At 36.2% G+C, this 22662-nt stretch overlaps 2 protein-coding genes across 2 annotated transcripts in view; both read right to left on the bottom strand.

The window, feature by feature from the left end:
* The window catches only part of LOC135718727 (uncharacterized), a 211585-nt gene that overhangs the window by 15440 nt on the left and 173483 nt on the right, over positions 1 to 22662 (bottom strand). The gene's annotated exons all lie outside the window — the stretch shown is intronic.
* On the bottom strand, positions 2488 to 19329 carry LOC135718670 (uncharacterized). The gene is made up of 9 exons (XM_065240773.1): positions 19275 to 19329; positions 11924 to 12241; positions 7222 to 7515; positions 6797 to 7096; positions 6378 to 6671; positions 5971 to 6006; positions 3047 to 3094; positions 2686 to 2772; positions 2488 to 2557 (listed from the first exon to the last, which is right to left on the bottom strand). Exons 1-9 carry the CDS (start codon positions 19327 to 19329, stop codon positions 2535 to 2537), a joined length of 1455 nt encoding a protein of 484 aa, XP_065096845.1. The 3' UTR covers positions 2488 to 2534.

Here is a 22662-nt window from a genome sequence, read left to right as displayed (position 1 = left end):
ATTTGAGGCGTTTAGGGAAAAAAACATCAACTTAATGGTTACATACAAAAAGAAGTGGTGCTTATTCCAAACTCATGATTAAGGTCATATGTGGGTACCAGGTCCCAATTAAAAACCTGTGTCATAATGAACAAAATGCCTGTGGTAACTTATAAGTTACCAATTATAAGTTATAAGGGCAAGTTACCAGTTATAAGTTTTGAGTTATAAGGGCATTTGTTACATTTCTATAATCTTGATGTCATGACATAATGTTTCACAAACATACAACGTCGCGATTGTTCTGCCACAAACTGCAAGTCTGGAAAAACCTGTTATGGTGTCCCTGATTCTCAACCTGTGGATGTTTTTCATCGCTAAAAGGGAGTTTGGGAACTTATAGCACAGCACAGATGACAACATGTTTGTTCGAGACATCGCAAGCTAGCACTAAGTTAAAGCTTATGTTTTACATTATAGCGATGACGCTGGTAGCAAGGATTCTCTCAGACCAATCAGTGATCTACAGCAGTGGTTTTCAAACTTTTTTAGGAGCGACCCTAATTTAAAAAAATACAAATTATGCGACCCACACTCTACCCCCCCCCCCCCCCCTTAGTAGCATGAAGCAGGGCGGGGCCGAAAGCCGTCATAGTGGAGTGAGCCGGTGAAACGTGCACGCGCGCATCTGTATGTATATATAACTTACCTAATGAGCAGACCCGACGCCAGACACAAATTCACGGACCGGCATTTCATTTTTTCAGGGGGCACAAATGAGATCAACCTCACTGCAATTCATAATATCATTAATTATGAAAATGGGCAAAAAACGAGGAAGAACTGACATACGCAACACAACGGAGGAGTCTTAAAGATTGGACCTAGCTTATACTGAAGCAGTCTAAAAACACGTCGCAGGGCTCGACATCAATGCTTGTCCGCTTATCAGGGACAAGTAACGTTAGATTAAAACGCCAATAACAATCACCAAAACACGCTAATGATTCTGCATCCTTTAGTCTCAATGACAACCGAAAGTGCATAATGTAATAACGCTAAGTTAAACAAATAAGTGCAGCAAACACAAAGTGAGTTAAGACTGACAAAGTGGGTTAAACATACTGCGGTAAAAATGTGAAGTTTTTAATAACATGATACAGTTAAGCAGCATCACATCACGGTTGAAAATGTGACAGATTTCATGACAGTTCACTAAACAAGTAATTAATATTAAGCCACTTACATTTTAGACGCAATGTTGACTGTTTTTGTGGTTTCAGCAGCGAAAATAGTTCAAAGATAACAGCAGAACCATAACGTGTCAGTCTTACTGCAAAACTCAACCGTGTCGTAACGGTGGCGCTTTGCTTAGCAAACAACTAAACATTTCCGCCCTCACTTTCGACAAACCAATCAAATACATTAAAAATATATATTTTGTTAAATCAGACCAAACACATTTTTATTTAGGAGTTTTTATTTCCCCTTGCATCATTTAAAAAATGGCTGTGACCCCGTGCGCAATTTAATTTGCTGTCTATGAATTTAATACAGTAAGCTGCGCACGCACATGGGTCATGTGACACAGTGGTGGAGTATTTTTTTTATTTAGTGTATTTAAAATATATTTTACTGTGCTTTTATTCAAGTGTGTTGTAATTATTATAGTTTTTATAATAAAATTGAATAAATTATTTTAGTAACATTTTTTTGAAATCTTTCTTGGCGACCCAGTTTTTAATTTCCGCGACCCACCAGAGGGTCGCGACCCAGGGTTTGAAAACCACTGATCTACAGTGTTTTTGCGTCACATTTGGTATCAGCTCAGGTCGATTGGAACCTCAACCGAGGTGGTACGAAAAAAGTGGAAAAGGTCCCACAAGTAAGCTGACCCGACCCAAACTAAACCAAACCGTTATGTACTATGCAATGGAAAAGCGGCATAAACCCCTCACAACTATCTCTATTCCTCTTTGGGACCTGTCCATGGTGCTGAAAGCCCTGCAGGTCCCTCCCTTTGAGCCTTTGCAGTCAGTGAGTGTCAAGTTTCTCTCAATTAAAACTTTGATCCTGGTTGCACTGGCCTCTGTTAAGAGGGTAGGGGACCTCCATGCATTTTTGGTCCATTCGTGCCTCCAGTTTGGGCCTGCTGACTCCAGCGTGACACTGAAACCCCAGCCAGGCTATGTGCCCAAGGTTCCCACCACACCTTTCAGAGCTCTACATGACATTTTCTTACCTGTGGTTTGAGATGTGTCTGGTACAGAAGTGATGAGAGAGTTTATTTCTGCAGGTCCAGAAGCACGCTACATAAAAGAGTAAATCATTAAGATCATATCACTTTCCTCATTATGAGATATTAAAAGTGTTTTATGATAAATTAATTTGTGCCTTTAGAAATCATAGATGATGCTCACCGTATCTCCTGCAGTTGGTCTACTTGCAATAATACAAAGCAATCTTAGTGCATTATTTTTTAGTCCAATCAAATATAATTTTTTATACTATTTTATTATAAAATAAGCTTATACATTTGTACATAAAGACAAGACTTACCGTTTAGATCTTTTTTTGCCTAGAAAACAAATACACAAATTACTGTTTCATTTGTTTTGTTCAGCTCACATATAATGTATATTGAACAGTTTAGCGGCTAAGTTTATATACTAATTAAAACTAACTTACGGCATAAACTTTACTTACATGCAAATCCACACAGACATATGAGTCCTGTGAGTACAATCACAGAGCACGCCACTGCTAACAGCATTATCAGCAACATTCTTTTCTCTAAAAAAATGTATTAGTTATTGTTATTGTATATTATTATGAGATATCTTTCAGTAAAGTCTTTAAGTGTAATTAAAATAATTAAAATATCAATAGACATTTACCAAAGGAAGATATTTTCTAGGTTTTAGTTTTGTTGTTGCATAGAATAAGGAGTTTAACAGAGACTTTAATGAGAACATCAAACTGATGCAAATGTTGTCAGTCAGTTTTTCAAGTACAGATGAATGAGTGGGTAAAATGGACAAATTTGTGCCATAAAAGAATTAAGAACCTTTAGCTTTAGGAGTTGCCCCTGAATTATCAATGCTCCGAGGAACAGCTGGAAAACAAAAAACAAATTTTATTATAGTCACACCATATCAGCATCAAAACAGGATTATTTCATGATAACATTAATTTAGTTTGAAATAAAAATCTTATAAATATAAATATTTATGGTCAAATGGTCAAAATGATTATGTTTCTTCATTAACTATGCATGAACTTAAACTGATTAAGCAAGTCTTAAATACTGTATAAAATGTACTTTCTCAGTTTAAACATGTGAGGTTAGCCTACTGAATTATGTTGAAACAGTGAACTATCCCTACAGTGCAGTACAACCATGGCCGGACTTACCATTGGGCTTGATTGGGCTTGAGCCCAGGGGCCCCGGCCAATAGGGGCCTCCGTGCTTGCTTGCGTTCGTTTGATTTGTTCAGTCGTTTTCATTTTTTATTTTACAGCCTAAGAGCCTATTTGGTTGGTGCGGAATTGTTTGGTGCTGCATTTAATTCATTAATATATATATGTCAGTCATCTTGGTGCTGAATATGACACGCTGAGTTTACCGCTTTTGAAAACCATAGATGCTAGTACAATAGCGAATACGCGAAATGGGAGTCATGAATGAGCTTTACAGATAATGAGAAAGAGCAACGCGAAAATGAAGCGCTCAGTATGAAAAAGATTACTAGAGTAGGCTATGGTCTTGTAACTCTGTTTTTTCTTGTTTGTTTGTAATCTAACGTGAAACGCCGTTATACGCAATTTACCCACTATCGGTCAAGGATTTCCGTATACCCATTTAAAAAAGCGTGAAAATACTTAACAGTGTGTGACAAACCTTTGACACTTTCATTCATAAATTGACATCTGAATCACTCACCATTCACATGCTCCACTTGCTACTTTGGCAGGTTTAACCTCATATACAGTCAGCTATTTGGTATTTGGTGCATTTGACTTCATGCGGCACTGCGCGATCCGATCATCATATGAAATCACATTATCACGGTGCAAAAGTGACTGTAAAGCAGACGGGTGTATTCATGTGGTTCCACAACAGCCAAAACAATGACATCAGAGTACCGCGAGAGCGATTCGAGAAATCACACAGAGAAGTCTGCTTTCTAATCGCTCTCGCGGTACTTTGACATCACCAAGCGGTCTGCGTAGCGCCAAATGAAATCCAATCTGCTCGCAGTCTGCAGCTCACACGACACTAACCAAACAGTCCCTGTGGAGAAATAAACGAGTAGAGCAGAGCTACGAAACATAACAAAATCCGGAGAGTTAACAACGCACATAACACTATGTCAACATTTAAATCATCAGTCCAGTTTATTACTTCATCTGGAGGCGAGGATTTACTAAATTATGGGCATGGGCATGTTGATGTCCTGATGGTTTTTGATATAATCCACTAGCTAGCCTGACTTTCCTGTAGTTTCTCTTTCGGCATGTTTGCTAACAGAATCACAGTTTAAACTTCTGAAAAGTGTTCATTTTATATCTACGTTCAAGGTTTTAATGTATTACATTCATATCAGACGCAAAAATTAATTAATTATCATCTTCTCCACTTTGGTTTTTGATGTCTAATATTACATGATGGTCTTGTCATAATTATTAAATTACATCCTAAAATCTTTTGTTTTTCATTGTTAAACACTGCACCACTTGTAGGCTATGTGCACAAAATACACTTGTTGATTATGTTTATAACATTATATGGTGTGTAATAAGGTGAATGTTTATCAAGACATATCATTCTTTTCTTAAGCTAAGTCTTACACAATGATTTTAAATGTTGTTATGGGGTATTTTTTTATGTGCATGATTAATTTGGATTTGTGACCACACTAAAAATACATGATTTAATTTTAGACTGGGCTTATGTTCTGCTTTAGAGATATAGGGGCAGTATCCTAGACAGGTCTTATCCTAGTCCCAGACTAAAATGCATGTTTGACGCACACCAGTAATGTTTTTTGTAAGGTTTGTTTGTAAAAACTACTTGAATGCCCTAATATAACCTATAGCAATAGGCCTAGTGCTGGATTAATCTAAACCCTGTCGGGAAACTTCCCTAAAATGTAGTTCTATGATATATTTTTTATTTCAGGTTGTTTACTGTAAGTGCACTCTCAGAAGATAATTTACACAAGCTGTCACTGGGGTGGTACCCTTTCAAGTAGTACACCTTTGTACCTAAAGAGTGCATTAAATGGGTACAAATGTACCTATATCTGTACCTAAATGGTCAATTTTAGGAACCATTTAAAGGGTACCGTCCCAGTGACAGCTTTTGTTCTGATAGTGTAGGGCCCAAAATTTATTCAAGCCCAGGGGCCTCCACCCTGTTAAGTCCTTCCCTGAGTACAACAAAATGTTTAGTTGGTACGATGAGAGTAAAAGAATGTGGATAAATATCTTTAAATATCTCATATCGGACATGAATATGAATTTGAAACATTTTATTGGCATATTTGTTTTAAATTAACATTTTTATCCTTCCGCGAAACTTTGCACAGATGCATAAAATGATCGTAATACCTTATTAAGATCCTCTGCTTCATACTTGTCTGTCTCCATTTTTTCTCTTTAACCAGTCTTTGAGAAGTTTTAATGCCCATTCTGTATTTTTTTGTGTGTTGGTTTCGTAGCTGTCATGCTCTATTTTGTCAAGTTCAGTCTCAGTAAGCTGTCTGTGTCTTGTCGTGGTTGTCCAGTGTTTGTCACAAGATGGCGCCAAACAGTAATCTTTATTGATCTTTATTGGCGCGGAGCGATTTTACTCGTACAAGTAGTACCGGCTATGCATTATTACTTTGGAGCGGTTATTATTTGAAAAGAACGAACCTGAATCAGAATCAAGCATTCCAGAGAGCCGTGTAATAATTTAGGATAACCAAGAATGGTGTCATAACTCACCAGCTGTGTTTTTGGTTCTGGACGTTACAGCTTCAGCTGGAAATGTTTAATAAAAGGTTCAGTTTGGTGAGATGACATATAAAAGAACTGTCACTGAAACATTTGAAGGTGATACAATGAAAAATATATTTTTGATAACTTTTGGTACAAGTTTAAATTTAGAATCATGACAAGTTGTCATGAATGTTGTTGTAGTACCAGCAGTGGTAGATGATGTTAAAACTGTACAGAGAATGCAGCCATATCACAGTACTACAGTAAGTACAATTTTGCTAATTTCAAAGTAAACATTAATGTTGATGTTGTATAGCAGTGAGATCTTTATATATCTGTTTTTCTTGGGAGCCAATAGTATCAATATAGCAGATGTTAATGATGATGATAATCATTTATAAATCAACACTTACTCTGAACTGTTACTGGATCTGAATGTGGAGATGGGATGAGAACTTGTGATTTATACACAGTGTAGTAGCAGGTTATGATGAAAGATGACCTCTGACCTCCTGACCAAATCCCAATGTCAGATCTAGGGAGTGATAGTTGACATGATCTGCTCTGTTTACTGTTCTCTCCTCTTCCATCTATAATGAAGTAACACTCGTCCATCATCTGATTCTCACTGTTACTACAGTCCAGCTGTACTGTGTCTCTGTCCATGATAACTGAAGAAGAAACTGACAACTTTGCCTGAGGATAACCTAAATAAATCATTAAAGAAAAAATATTTTCTAATTTACCCTAAAGTGGAGACTGGGGTTGCTTGTTGTCACAAATTTTACTGTATTGAAAAATTCTCAGGTATGATTTGTAAACAATAACTTACCCTGAACTGTTACTGTTACTGGATCTGAATGTGGAGATGGCATGAGAACTTGTGATTTATACACAGTGTAGTAGCAGGTTATGATGAAAGATGACCTCTGACCTCCTGACCAAATCCCAATGTCAGATCTAGGGAGTGATAGTTGACATGATCTGCTCTGTTTACTGTTCTCTCCTCTTCCATCTATAATGAAGTAACACTCGTCCATCATCTGATTCTCACTGTTACTACAGTCCAGCTGTACTGTGTCTCTGTCCATGATAACTGAAGAAGAAACTGACAACTTTGCCTGAGGATAACCTAAATAAATCATTAAAGAAAAAATATTTTCTAATTTACCCTAAAGTGGAGACTGGGGTTGCTTGTTGTCACAAATTTTACTGTATTGAAAAATTCTCAGGTATGATTTGTAAACAATAACTTACCCTGAACTGTTACTGTTACTGGATCTGAATGTGGAGATGGCATGAGAACTTGTGATTTATACACAGTGTAGTAGCAGGTTATGATGACAGATGACCTCTGACCTCCTGACCCAATACTGATGTCAGATCTAGTGAGTGATAGTTGACATGATCTGCTCTGTTTATTTTCTCTTCCATCTATTATGAAGTAACACTCGTCCATCTTCTGATTCTCACTGTTACTACAGTCCAGCTGTACTGTGTCTCTGTCCATGATAACTGAAGAAGACACTGACAACTTTGCCTGAGGAAAACCTAAATAAACAGAATTAATTTATCCAAAATTCATTTGTAGATGTTTTTAAGCAATGTAACAATTTGAAGAATGTATTATTAACCTGTTAAGTAAGCTTTCTCACCACACTTTTGGACAAAGAAAGGTACACATGCGGTCATTGGGACAGTATCCTTTAATAGGGCCCTAACATGTATCATATGTACGTAGACATTAACATGTATTGTACTGATATGCTTTTTTGGGTACAAATGCATACTTTTTGCAAGGGGACTACCCCAGTGACAGCTTTTTTACCATTTCAAGTAAATTTTGCGTATCCCCACTTGTCAGACATACTGTCAGTTTGACTTAACCAGATACTGTAAGTGTCAGCAAAACCTCACAGTAACCTCACAGACTGTAGCAACATGTCCAACATGAATTTATAACTTCACAGACACTATAATCAATCATATATTCATCCAGACCATTAAACTCTATGCAGTGTCTAGCAAGTCTGAGCTGTTAACAGTCAGTTACATTTTATTCTGAAGTTCTTTTTCACAAACCAAATGGTTTCACATAAGCTTTACAAAAACACATTCACCCAAAGATTCGGTCATCTTTAACCCCCTCATGTCATTCCTGACTCAAATTACTTTCTTAGAACACAACAGGTGTAGACTATCCTGAACACCAGAGCTGAAGGTATGCAAGCTCCAAAGGGCCCCTGGACCACTAGGGTGCCCCCCTTTAACTTCATGCAGCCCTGCTTAAACCATTGCCCTGTGACATCACTGTGATGCAGTGGGGAACCTTCAGGGCCTTCTACGCCTTCAGAGAAGGCCTAAAAAAATTAATAAAAAGATTTTTTTATTATAATAATACAAATAAATAATATTCAATAAAAATTTGTTTTTACATTTTTACATTTCTATTTAATTCAATTTAATACAATACATGTAATATATTTTCTCTCATCTATGTTCTAACGTTAAGCTTACTGTCAGGTTCATGTCATGAAAACATCTAATCCAATCAGAATCGTCTGTCTCTATTAAGGCCCGGTTATCTGGCTCATTCATTGCTTAGGACTTCATGAATCCCAAGCTATGTGTTTTGGTGTGGAGAGTGACGGGCAAATCGACCAATCACGTTTTGATTTCAAGTGGGCGGGCAAAAAACAAAACATTGTAAGCCTTCATGAAGTCCTAATCATGCAACAAACTGGATGCGAGCTGCCGTAAAACACCAAAGACGAAGATCATAGACCGTTAATATTAATACAGTCTAGTGGCCCGAATCTCTGCGGTGAGAGTGGTTGAGGTAAATGGCGGAAAACGTGATTGACGTTGTGTTTAGCTTGATAGGGCTGAGGTAAAAACGAAATTACTTAAGCGCGTACTCGTGAAGAGCACAGCTGGGAGAAGCGCGTGCAGAGGAGCCTGTTCATATGACGCGAACACGAGAAAAATAATGGGTTTAATTATACTTTTACTTCCTGACAGTTTCACTTGTTACGTGAGGATAGTAATGACTGACAGACGACGCCGAATTACATACAATATAATTTCCTAACTAAATCTGAGAGAATGCGAAAACATTCTAATATTTTTTACCTTGCTATACCCGATGGGCAGGGCGGAGATACATTTTGGTAGCCCGACAAGAATTCCCAATAGCCCCGGGACCTCGGGGCTCGGGCTAGCGATTTTGCGAGCCCTGGATATCTTATAACAACAGTTATAAGCCACAAGGAGGTGCACTGAGAACGCAGGGTGCTATATTTACCCTTATGAACAAGATTAACAAGGTATCCTACAGCTAAATATATATTTCCAAAAAATAAAAAATAAATTAAAGAACATAATTTAAGCTTGTTAAATGCAAATTTACAGAGCCCCTGTCATTACAGAGCAGCAGAATCTGTATTTGTGTTTATCAGTTAGATTAAAGTAATTTTAAACTTTAAAACTGCATTTAAAGGCAGACAATGCCCATTCTGTAATTTAACTTTGCGTGCTCAGAATTTTTACACGTTCACTGTATGATTTAACGAAATACGAATAGCCTAGTATTATGGATGGAGAGGCATTTGCACTTCATTGCATATTTTGAAGGCCCAGCTGAAGTACCCACGGTTTGCGACTGCTGTGATGAGAGAGCCATTTGAAAGCATAATAAGCAGTCTGATCTCACGATACTTTAATTTCATATAACAATTGATCTGTGCATCGCTGCATGCAGTTGACACTGCTATCGACATGCATCTTCATTTATACAACAGTTCTTTCTGGTTCTCGAATCTGATTGGCTAAGAGCTATGCGATATTGTGCTGATAACGGCACTGTAACCGCATCACCTTTCGTATCATTCCGCCACCTAGTGAATGGAGGTCCTAAGCAGGCTCATCTCTGAATGGAAAAACACAGACGCGCTGTTTTGAATCACTCTCCGTGTGTCTCATTAGTTTACTTGCTCATAAATCAGTCTGTGAATCCCCAATCGGAAGTAATTATTCTGTCAAAGATCAGCGCTCTTGGATGTTACGTTAAAGTTAATGGGAGAAATGTCTTGTCACATCGTGTGGACGATTAACACTTGGAAAGAGGAATATAAACACTCGTTTTTTTCTGGAGCTATATCTTCTCAGAACGCGAAAACACCGTGGAACTGCAGGTAAGCACCGCAGCTTTTAAATGTGGACATTGATCATTTACTTTATCGTGACGTGACTATTAAAACATGTTATGAGATATCGCCACTGGTATATTTATAAGCAGCATGCAAAAACATCTCTCTGACACTTATAAAAAACCGTTTTGTATAGTACTGACAAGAACAAAGTTTAATAATAATCGAGTGCTCGTATCGCGTTAAGATTAAATGAGAAAGCAATAGTAACGTTATACAAGTATAGTTTTATTAACTTTTACCTCGCGCCAAAACAATAACAACACAAAAGACACTAAATATGAATAAATATGAATAAAAAAACAAGTAATAGTTTGATCATGACACCAAATACTGCTGATTTGGTCTCATTTTGACGATCATAAACAAACAAGGCCAACACGAGAGCCAGGGAATTCCAGTCAGAGATGTAGCCCAGAGAGGGCGGTGGTCAGCGGGGCGAGTGAACACAGACGTCCGTTCATGCTTTGGTTCTCATTCGTACCGAATCTCAGTAGCAAACGTTCAAACAGGCGCTATCTTTACTAATCGACTGCAGATTTAAATATAATACATATACATTCTCGACTGAACTAATCTTAAAACTACACTTTGTGACCAAGAAACGGTAATATAAAGTAATGGCTTTTCCGCCCATTGAGTTATTATGAGATTCAAAGCAGCCGGAAGTTTTACCTGTCATTCTGGCCGCCCTCAAATCCGTGGCGGAAGAAGTAGTTCTCAAACAAAGAGGCTTTTAAAATAACTCCGTTGTTGTTTTCTAGTTTTCGTTTTTCAAACGTGTGCCGTCGAACTGTTGTATAAAAGCAATATCGCTCTCGGAGTCGTGTGATATAGCTCTATATCATCACGGCTGTGATTGCCTCCGGCACTCGGCCTACGGCCTCGTGCCTCTGGCCTAATCACAGCCATGATGATATAGAGCTATATCACACTCCTACTCGAGCGATATTGCTTAAATATGGATATTGTTTTCTAACAAAGCTATCCATCCAGAGCAGAAAAGTCAAAAAGCAACATGCAGGTGAAGTAAAAAGATTAAGAACATATTTATATTTTAAAGTCCTATTTAGTCCATGCAATGGATTTATTACACTCCAGTCCAAATCTCCAAATTCAACATTAGTCCAGGATGTTTCATTAGAAATTAAAGCTTTGGCGCAAGTTCTACCAATAAGACTTAATGCTACATCATTCATTACGTTTTTGTCTAGCCAATCATCACTTGACATCACTTGAGTATATAAGTGCCCTATTCAACTTCTTTTGCATTTGCAGATACTGACCCTGAATAAAAAATATGTTGATCATGATTCAGGCTTTTTAGCTAACTGGAAAATCTTTTGAGTTCTTTGTTAGTTTTCGAACAGCTATTTTGGTTTTATTTTGTTCATAATTTGTTTTTGTTTCTTTGAAGTTGTTAATCTCTTGAATATATTTGGTAAACCTTGTTTTCTAAATACCAATGTAAAAGATTAAAGGCTTTTCAGAAAACACCTTTTAAAGTTATAATTAGAAGGTATTCTGATGAATGACAAAGTAATGTCCATATAGTACAAATATACAGTTATAAGATAATACAATGTGTTTTAGTTAACATTTTCTTTATAGCTACATTGGGTTTTTATGAAAGCGCTGACAGGGCCCCCTCACAAAGTTGGTTAGGGCCCCCAGAAGTTTTGGATCGGCTCTGCTGAACACTCTTTTGTATGTAATGGAAAGTGAATGAGGATTAAATATCAAATACTCACCTCTGACAGTTAACACATCACTGCGTGGTGATCTGAGGTTCATCTCATTCTCAGAATCTGTTTTGACTGAATAATCACAACTCAGCTGTCGACTGTTCACTGTTTGATTTTGTTTGAATATTTCACTCAGACTCATATAAAACATACAGAGTTGTTCTCTATTCTGTGTACGTCTCAGATAACTTCTGTGTGTCAGAGGTCCATACTCAGTGTAGAGATTACAGATGAATTCAGCTTTGACTGTCAGTGGTATTTCACATGATATAGTGAACTGGTTAGTGCTGTCATCAACACTGATGATGGGTTTCTTAAGAGTATCTGTATGAAGATAAAACACATCAAGAAACATTAATGAACATCAGTTTATAAAACAAAAACATATCAGTGAAATATCTCACCTAGTACTGTATTGTCAGTGTGACAGGAGGAGAGTAAGGTGATGGTTTATGAACCCCATATACATCTGTTGTGTAAAAGCATCTCATTCGTTATATAGTCACGTATTTTTTTGATTCTTTTTTCGTGCTATTATCACGAAATTTCGTGTTTTTTCGTGATCATATAACGAATTCCTGTTTTCGTGTGATTATCACGTATTGGTTATACGACAACTGTTTTGTCCTATTTTCTTACCATTGTCGCTTCGGTTTAGGGTTAGATTTACATAAAATGACATCCCTAACCAAACCCAACTCTAACCCCAACGCCAGGCGACATATAAAAATATAAATCATAAAAAATTGTATAAACCAATATATAAAGTGACATTCTAATGCAAGCACCAAATCTAACCCTAAACCGAAGCGATCATGGTTTAAAAATAGGAAAAAGCAGTTGAGTAACCAATACGTGATAATCACACGAAAACAGGAATTCGTTATACGATCACGAAAAAACACGAAATTTCGTGATAATAGCACGAAAAAAGAATCAAAAAAATACGTGACTATATCACAAAACTTTGTGAGACTGGGTAGCATTTTTCACGCGTCCATAAGAGAAGTTCAGTTCCAGTGAGATGAAGCTGACATGATTGACTGAGTTTTGTATTATTCTCATTGTTTGAATAAAAATGACATTGACTCACTTTAACATCAGATGGACTCTCACAGATCAGATGTACTGAGTTTGACTCTCTTATGATATCAGGAGACACTTTTAGATTAGGAACTTCTAAAGAAAATATCCTAATAAGATCTTTCTTTGATCATAGGCACACAGACTAAGGGACATAACATTTTGCAGCTTAAAAAAATAAAAGGTGTGCATGTTTCACAGCTCTGTGAGAATATCTGAACGTCACTGCTGTTCATAGTGATCTTCACATAAACAAACACATGCAAAAATTAAAGGTTCTTGCTCATATCATTAAGTAATACAGTCATTTATTCAACTTGTTTTTTGTTTGCAAAAGCACACGGAAACGCTATGCCTATGGACAAGGCTGCCACCCATTTATATAATGATTTTTTTTGTTTTTGGAAATTGGAAGGGATCTGTTTCTTTGACTTCCTTACTTTAAAAAAATCTCACTAGCACTCAGAATTACTTGTGTAACTGCATGTGAAGATAATATCTTATATAAATATAGGGGGTAACAATTGACAGGTGAGTTCTAGCTTTTTAGTTTATTTTTATCAGACAAAAGTGAATGAAGCAAACACTTGATTAATAACAAACACACGATCTGAAATCCACTTCCCCCCTCTACCCTATATTCTTACCTACCCCATCAAAATACATAATTACAATAATACAATAAAAGTTTCTTTCAAACATTCATGACATTCAAAGCAAATACTCAAAGAAAAAAATAAGACACAAAATATACTAGTCAACATTTGAAGTGGATCGAAACCTTTCATAAAAGTTTTTACCAATACCCCTTCATGTCATATAGGACAATAGTTGTAGTGGGCCACCATTCGTCAAACTAATGATTTATGACCCTAGCGATGAAAAAACTTTGAACAAATGTATGAATAGACAAAAGTATGAAGATTACCAACTAAGTTTGAAAAGCAAAATGTTTGTTTAAGAAAATACACAAGTAAGAAACATCTGATGAATTTACAAAATCTCAGACATAAGTTGACACTAACGAATAAAAACTATGAACAACGTATGAAAAGCCAAACGTATGAAGACTGCCTAAGTTTGAAAAGCAAAATGTTTGTTTAAGAAAATACACATGTAAGACCATCTGATGAATTTACAAAATCTCAGACATGAGATGACACTAGTGATGAAAAAACTTTGAACAAATGTATGAATAGACAAAAGTATGAATACTTCCTAAGTTTGAAAAGCAAATGTTTGTTTCAGAAAATACATGGGTAAGTACATCTGATGAATTTACAAAAAAAATAAAAAAATCTCCGACATAAGTTGACACTAGTGAAGAAAACTGTGAACAAATTATGAAAAGACACCTGAGAACGTCTGATGAGTTTACATAAGCTCACACATAAGTTGACACTAGTGAAGAAATCTATTTACAATGTATGAAAAAGGCTAATATATGAATGCTGCCTAAGTTTGAAAAGAAAAGTTTGTTTCAGAAAAATACGCGAAACTAGGAACATCAGTAACAAACCATAGGTAAAATATAATTTCATGTTTGCTTATTACGCAATGATAGATGTTAACCTAAGTTGAACCTAACCCCTCAGGCAAACCAAGGGTCTGCTCCACTTCATAAAAATCCTGTCATTGCTCATTTGGGCCCCCCCATCACGTGATAACTACCAATCCACATACACACACCCATATCTTCTGGGGGGTTTGTGCTGTAAGTCGTAAAGCTAAAGACGCTGATTGACCTGAAAACCTAATCTAACCTAATATCTGGTTAGGATGTTCGAATAGTATATTTTAATTTTTTTTTAATAAATGTTAAGGTTTACCTATTTAATACGTGTACATGATTTTACTGTTATGTAGAGGTACATCCTATCTGGTGTTGTTGATATAGATAGTTTAATGGAAGCACACAATCATGTTTAACAAAACCACACACACACACACACACACACACACACACGCACGCACGCACGCACACACACACACACACACACACACACACACACACACAAAAAGTCTAGTGGGTCTCTGTAAGCCATGGCAATTTTGTTAAATGTTTTGTCTTTAAAGAAATGTTTGTTGTCACGTTAGTGACAACCTGGCTTATAACATCGTCAACTTTGATAAATAATATTTGCAAACATTTTATTGTTCCCTAAATGGATAACAGATGGGTTTAAGGCTACATTACGTAATTAAAAAACAAAAACAAAATGTGAGATAAAATGTCTTAAACCTTTTAAGTTTCTTTAAATCGCAAATAAGGGATAAAATGATTTAATCAGTATCTGTGTAATGAAGCCTAAATCTAAAAACCCTTTACTTTTTGTCAATGAGGGCACAGACTTAATATCAAGGCTTTAGTAACAAACAGAGACATCATAGACCCCCATGCAAACACACACACACACACACACACACACACACACACACACACACACACACACACACACACACACAGACACAAGCGCGACTCGGTGCTGCTCATGTGACATTAGATATAAACTTACTCATACACATCTAAATGTTTCATTCTGGATTGTGTATAAGAAGCTTTGGATGTTAAAAACAAAAAAATTAAGATCGAATAGCTTTTGTCATAAGAGTCACATGGGCGCTTCATTTTAAAAACCCCACATGTTTAAATCAGAGGCGTTCTAAAACTAGAAATGCTGACAGAATTGCATTTGTTGTATAATAAACACTTAGAGGTTGGGATCCACAGCGGACACAAAACCAGAAAATGGGGTCAAAATGTCTTAAACTTTAAAAAGTTTGTTTTTAAAACCATAGATATATGAGCGCATGTGCTTATGCAATAACGTGTTTTAATCATTACCTTGTGGTGGTGGCATAATGATACACCTAAAATAAACATTTATATAGTCAGAGTGCATAGAATTACATTTATTGTTTAATAAACACATATTCACAGTTGGGTTTAAGGTGTCATTAAATAAAAAACAGAAATGAGATAAAATGTTTCTCTTAAAACGACAGATATGTGAACGCATCCGCGTATGTTTTCTATTGTAACCGTCGGAGACCGATCTTTGATGTCATGAACAGAATACTGTTCATGAAAATGTTTCAACATTTATTTAGTTTAAAATAAATAGACTTTAGTCTATAGATCGACCTCCGGTGGTTTTGGTACAATTCATTGCTTAAATATAACCGTACTGAATATTTCATTAAATAAATTTGTAATGTTACAAACTTTTAGATCCTGCAGTGTCTCCCCTAAAATAGGCTCTGGTGCTCTATCTAAAATCTAAAATAAACCTTTTAGTTTTTGTCAATGGGGGCTGAATTACACTTATTTTACCAACACAGAGTTTTAGAAACAGTACGGTCCGCTGAACACCACCGCTGTTCAGACACACTGGGGCCGCTGGGTGATAACGTATGTTGAGGAGAGACTCATAAAAACTGTCCGTCCAGAAACCGACCGCACAAAACAACAAACTTTTTTTTCACATCAATAAATATGACGAGCACTCGCAAGACAAGAAACACACACTGGAATACCATGTTCACGAAACCTTTTATTTTGACAATGCGTACCGTGTTACATTAATCGTAAATACACATGTACACACTTAGATATTAGATGACATTAATGAATTCAAACCAATAGAGGGGCTGAAATGTCTTAAAACGTTTAAAAGGTTCTTAACGCCATAAGAGCGCATCAGCGAACGTTCTCTGGCAACGGTGGTTCGCGCATTCATGTGTTTTAATCAGAGACTTGATTAAAGAAATCCCTAAATCTAAAATTAACCCTTATTTTGTCAGAGCGGACAGAATTACATTTATTGTGTAATAAACACATATTCACAGTTGGTTTTAAGATGTCATTAATTTAAAACAAACCCCAGAAGATGATATGAAAATGTCTTTAATCGTTTAAAAGTTTCTTAACGGTAGATATGAACACGCATCCGCGTATGTTCTCTATTGTAAACGCCGGAGCGCGATCTAATGGCGTGATCAGAATACTATGCCTGAAAAGATTCAACTTTTATTTAGTTTAAAATAAATAGACTTTAGTCTAAAGAATGTGTTATTGGCAGCCACCGGTGGTTTTGGCACAGTTCAGAGCTATACCCATACTGAATATTTCATTAAATAATTTGTTACAAGCAAATGCTTTATTTTTGTCAGAGTGTCCATATTACACATTACCACTGCGGTTTTAAAAGACACTAGTTTACAATCACACACACAGACGCTCACAGCTCAGCTTCTGAACGCTGACTGACCAGTAAAATAGCTTATAGTTAAATAGAAAATATCAGATTTAAGTTTAACCAGTTACAACTAAAATTTTTGATTCTTGTGTGACTTTAAAGAAGTCTCTTGACAAAACAAACGTTTATATCAAGCTGTATTTGTCATACACGCAGCCACTTTACCTAAAATCTGAAATAATATTTTATTTTTCTCAGAGCAGACAATATAAGACTTGTTGTATAATATACACATATTCACACCTGGTTTTAAGAAGCATTTAATTCAAAATAAACCCCTAAGATGGGATGAAGACGTCTTAAAAACATTTAAAAGTTTATTAACATCAGATATAAGTTCTCTGTCACCATCGGTGCATGTCTTAATCAGAGACTTGGTTAAAGAATCCCCTAAATCTAAAATAAACCCTTATTTTGCCATAGTGGACAGAATTACATTTATTAAGTTTAGTTTAAAATGGCAGATATGAACTCTCACCCGGCGCTTTGTCAGGCACCGCCGAAGAGTGATCTTTAAAGTCGCCATGAAACGGAAGTAGCGATTGCCTTATTTTCCCCGTGGTGACGTATATCCGAATGAAACGGCTTTTGAGATGAAATAAGGCAGGGCTGGATTTGAATTTGTCCATCGAGATCTGATTGGATCGTTTGAAGTTGGGTCGTGTTGCTAATTGCTAATCGCTGCGATCTTCTCCCGGACCCCGCCCACCTGCCATACTTTTGACCGGAAGTGAAGAGAGATCGTTTTGAGGAGGGGAGGAGATTTGCATTTTTGATTAAAGATTATGAGCACACACGAATTTTTAAAAAATAATGAAGCTCACAGATAAGTCATTTGTTAATAATACCACAATATTAAAAAAAAATATATAGTTTTTCATTTCAATTTCATTGCGACTTTAATACGCGTGAAACTATAGAGCAGGTCATGAAAAGATTCACGGAACTCATGAACCATTTAAAATTTTATTTAGTTTAGACTTTCGTCTAAAGATTGTAGTATTGACGGCGCCGAAGGTTATGGCTTAGGTCATTGCTTAAACTATACACGTATACGGAATATTTAATTAAATAACTTGTGATGTTACAATCAAAAGTTTTAATCAGAGCCTTATTCATGATTTGTCTAAATCTAAAATAAACATTTACTTTTTGTCACCGTAATGGTGAATTATTTTACCAACATTGAGTTTTTTAGAAATCTTTACTCGTTTACAACACGCACCCGCTGTGAGACACACAGTGGTGAGACGCGCACGGGCGAGAAAGGAGGGGTTGATAGAGAGAGACGCTCGTGGCAACTGTCACTCCAGAACCTGAACAGTCTTACACAATAAAACTTTTTTGACAGCAATAAACATGACAGCATATGCTTGACATAAAACACACACAGGAAAAACAACCTGCTGAATGACATGTCGTAAAACGATCACAGTCCGGACACTCGCTGTCTAAACTAGACAGCTTGTACAACTTTTGATTGATAGTCCCGCTCCCTGTCAAAACATGACCTGTCAAAACCCGACCTGTCAAAACACGACCTGTCAAAACCCGACCTGTCAAAACACGACCTGTCAAGGGGGTCATAAATCATTAGTTTGACGAATGGTGGCCCACTACAAATACTTAGGACAACTTTGATTAACTTTTTTGATCCACCTCAAATGTTGACTTGTGAAATATAACCATATTCAAAAAAATTAAAACAGTCCAATATGGATAGGAAATGGCTCCAAAATATTATATAAATATATACATATTATTTTACAGTGCAACTGTATGTTTTTTTTATGTTAGTCATAATAACCCTTAGCATTTTTTGTGTATATAAACTTTGTAAAATAATTCTGTGTCAGCTGCTTCATAGTCATTGCTTTTACTTTACTAGCTTACTCTCTATCATGGCCGTCTGATGGTACAAATATTGAAGTGTTTGTTTGACAGATTGAAAGCAGCTTTGGATAAAAGCATTTACTCAATAATGTAAATGACATGAATAAATATAAATGACTTACTATATGACTGAACCTCCATAAGAAGATGCAGAAGAGTAATGATGAACAACTCCATCACAGCAAGTGTGAAAAAGAGTGAGACTCACTAATTCAAGTGGCTGAATTAGGAAGTAGAAGATCGACCCACAGGAAACCACCTCATGTTGTCTTCTCTGCTTTAGTGTGTAGCCTTTCTGAAACTGTAGAGATTATAGCCAAAGCATCCAAGACTGCAACTATAAAGTCTTCTATCTTATAATATTTATGGTAATAAATGGTAATAAAGTCATCTATTCAATACTCTTAACATATTACACTCTGAGGCTATTTTGGGGATTTCCGCCTGAATTTGGTCTACCCAATTTCAAAAGCTTCTCATACCCACAAGCAGAGGTGCACATATAGAAGTTTGGTATCATTTTACAGGAAACCCTTTGAAATTATGTGGCCTAGTGGCGGCAGTGGCCTAGTGGTTCATGTAGGTTGTCTACAAACCGGAAGGTTGGTGGTTCAATCCCCGGCTCCACCGGACCAAGTGTCGAGGTGTCCTTGAGCAAGACACCTAACCCCAGCTGCTCCCGACGAGCTGGCTGGCGCCTTGCATGGCTGACACCGCCGTCGGTGTATGAATGTGGGAGTGAATGGGTGAATGTGAGGCTAACTGTAAAGCGCTTTGGATGGCCATTGGTCTGTTAAAACCGCTATATAAATGCAGTCCATTTACCATTTACCCACAAGCAGAGGTGCACATACAAAAGTTTGGTATCATTTTACAGGAAACCCTTTGAAATTACATAAAACACTGTTAAAAGTGCTCAACATGGTTGTATGTGTTGTCAGTCCTCTAATAAACACAAAAATAAATAGGCGCTTTTTGATGTTTTTTTTTCTAAAGTCTGTATTTAAAAGTGTATAACTCTGGCCCTGAGTGGTAACGAAACCTGCAGACAGTTTTGTTTGATTCCAGCAATTGCCAGCTTACAGAGGAAAAAGGATTTTTTTCTCTTTCGTAATAAATGCAAAAGTTATTTTACTCCAAATGATGGGAGGAATAATACCCTTTTTGTATACAATTTCTGCCTAAAAACATTTGAAGTGCTCCCATTAGCACATACAGTGGAATAAATGTAATATCTTTATATCATTTTGCAGAAAACCCTTTGAAGTTACATAAAAAGCTGCTATTTGTGACAAATATTGTTATTTATGTTGTTTTTCATATGATTAAACACTAAAATTTCTTTTTTTATGTTGTAAATACTGTCTGGTTGTTAGCAGCAGCAGACAGTAAACACCCAAAAAAAGAATGAACTCTTTAGCATGTCGCATTCAAAAGATATTCTCATTTTACTAAAGGGTGTGAAAATACATTTTTCATATAAATATTAATTTTTTGTTTTGCACATATAATAAATAGCAAGGGATTAATTATGCACACAACCAAAGAAAATGCTGTGAATCGACTCATTGTTTAGAGTAGGACCTAAAATAAAAGATGGTGTATCATTTGTGGCTATATGTGCAATCTGAGGCAGTTCACACTCAAGTTTCACATATGTTTACGAAAGACAATTTTTTACCTTATTATTCATTCAACGATTGTTGGATATGTGTTGATATTAGAGCAAAAATAACGCTGTAGCCTTATTCCTGAGAGTAAGAGCTTTCATTTGATATAAGACTTGCCCATGTTTGTCATACTTGAAAATATGAAATATGTGAATATTAAATCATATAATAAATTGTCGGGGGGGGGGGGGGGGGGTGATAGTGTAAATTAAGTGTACATAACTTTCTTACAGTAAAACATATCTCAAAGTGATGCATATCTGCATATGTGGTACTGGGTCCATGACAGACCATTAAAAATTAAAGGAATATTTTATATTAAGTCAAAATAAGATAATTCTGGACCCGGTACAGGGTCCACAGAGTCAAACAAGTTAAGGCAGTCAGGTTGATGTGCTGTAGATCATCTCTGTAAAGAACATCATTACACTATAATAAGATTTGTTGATTCAACTTGAGTAATTTTTTTGTTTTGGTTTCTTTTAAAATGTTGAGTTCATTTGACTATGAGGTAATATCTTTGTTACAAAATTGTTTAAATGAGATCAATTAAATGCTATAGTCAGAGAAGATGTTAATTTTTAAGACCTGAATCCTTAAAAAAAGCTTTCCATCATTGAACATTAATGGAGAGATCTTTGTTCCAGATGACCACCAATCCCATAATAAGCTGTCATGCGAACAAAAACTACAACACACATTATAGTGCAGACATGATACTGGATCATGATTGGTCGTTACTTACACTGCCTTTTTAACTTTATTTTTAGAGGAAACATTAACTTTGTAATTTTTATCTTTGCATCTCCCTCACTTTCACTGTTATCGTCTCTGAGCTACACTAAAGGTCTCATGGTTTGGTTGGTTAGCATGACTCTGTAAACCTCTGCTGGTAGATAACATAACTACACTCTCCAAGAGTAAAGGTATCTTTCCCCATTGCTTCAAGCTCATTCAAAAGTAGCTGTGAATTTTCTGTAAATTTTGTCTTATTCACATAATCAAGGCTGCTGGATCACAGCAGATAAAAAATATTCTAAACTGTGTTGCATTTTTTGTTGTGTTCTGCTGTGTTTTTGTGCTGTTTGTGTTGCATGTATTTTTTTTGCATTGTGCTGTGTTGCATGTGGTTGTGTTGTCTTAAAACACAGCAGCAACAGAACAGCACATATCACCTGATAAATAAAGACAACATTGCTTTAGTTTTTCTATTTTATAATTGGAAATGAAGGATTCTTTGATAAGTATTCATTCATTTAATAACATTATCTTTAATATGCTTTAATGTTTTTGTCAAAGAAACAAACAAAACAAAAGCACTTGGCTAAAAATACCAAAACCTCTTCAAATGATGATAATGTTCTTGGACATTATTATTTTTTTTTGCATAGATAGTAATATAATGAGAGGACAGGAAAGTACCGGGTGGAGAAAGGGGTACAGGATTGGCAAATGACCTTGAGCTGGGATTTGAACTCGGGTCACCAAAAGTGCATAGGTAGCATTCGCCAAGTATACTATCAGCTCCAACAGCACTTGTTTTATACAATGCAAAAGACATTCAATTCACAGAAGATGGTTTGGCATCCGTGCTATAATTCATGAAGTTCTGTAGAGACAAAATAAATACAAAAATGAGTTATTGTTGGAAACACTGAAAGTTAAAGATTTTATTTATTTTTGTGATGTATACGGCTCACCACAGACGGGTTTCTACTCACCTTGTTTTCTTCAGATAGTTCCTCATGTTCTTCAGTATCATCTGACAAATTCAAAAGTGATTATTGCCACGATCTAACACTTTTATCCAAAGCACCTTAAAACTATATTTACATGATTG

Source organism: Paramisgurnus dabryanus, chromosome 14 (genome assembly GCF_030506205.2).
Source record: "Paramisgurnus dabryanus chromosome 14, PD_genome_1.1, whole genome shotgun sequence".
In the NCBI taxonomy this organism is placed as follows: Eukaryota; Metazoa; Chordata; class Actinopteri; order Cypriniformes; family Cobitidae; genus Paramisgurnus; species Paramisgurnus dabryanus.
This window is presented reverse-complemented; position numbering and strand designations above follow the sequence as displayed.

Coding starts and splice junctions, on each gene's coding strand:
- LOC135718670 (XM_065240773.1), bottom strand. CDS start 19,329: ATGGAGTTGTTCATCATTACTCTTCTGCATCTTCTTATGGAGGTTCAG. Junction 7,097..7,221: donor AGTAACAGTAACAGTTCAGG/GTAAGTTATTGT, acceptor TGATTTATTTAG/GTTATCCTCAGGCAAAGTTG. Junction 6,672..6,796: donor AGTAACAGTAACAGTTCAGG/GTAAGTTATTGT, acceptor TGATTTATTTAG/GTTATCCTCAGGCAAAGTTG.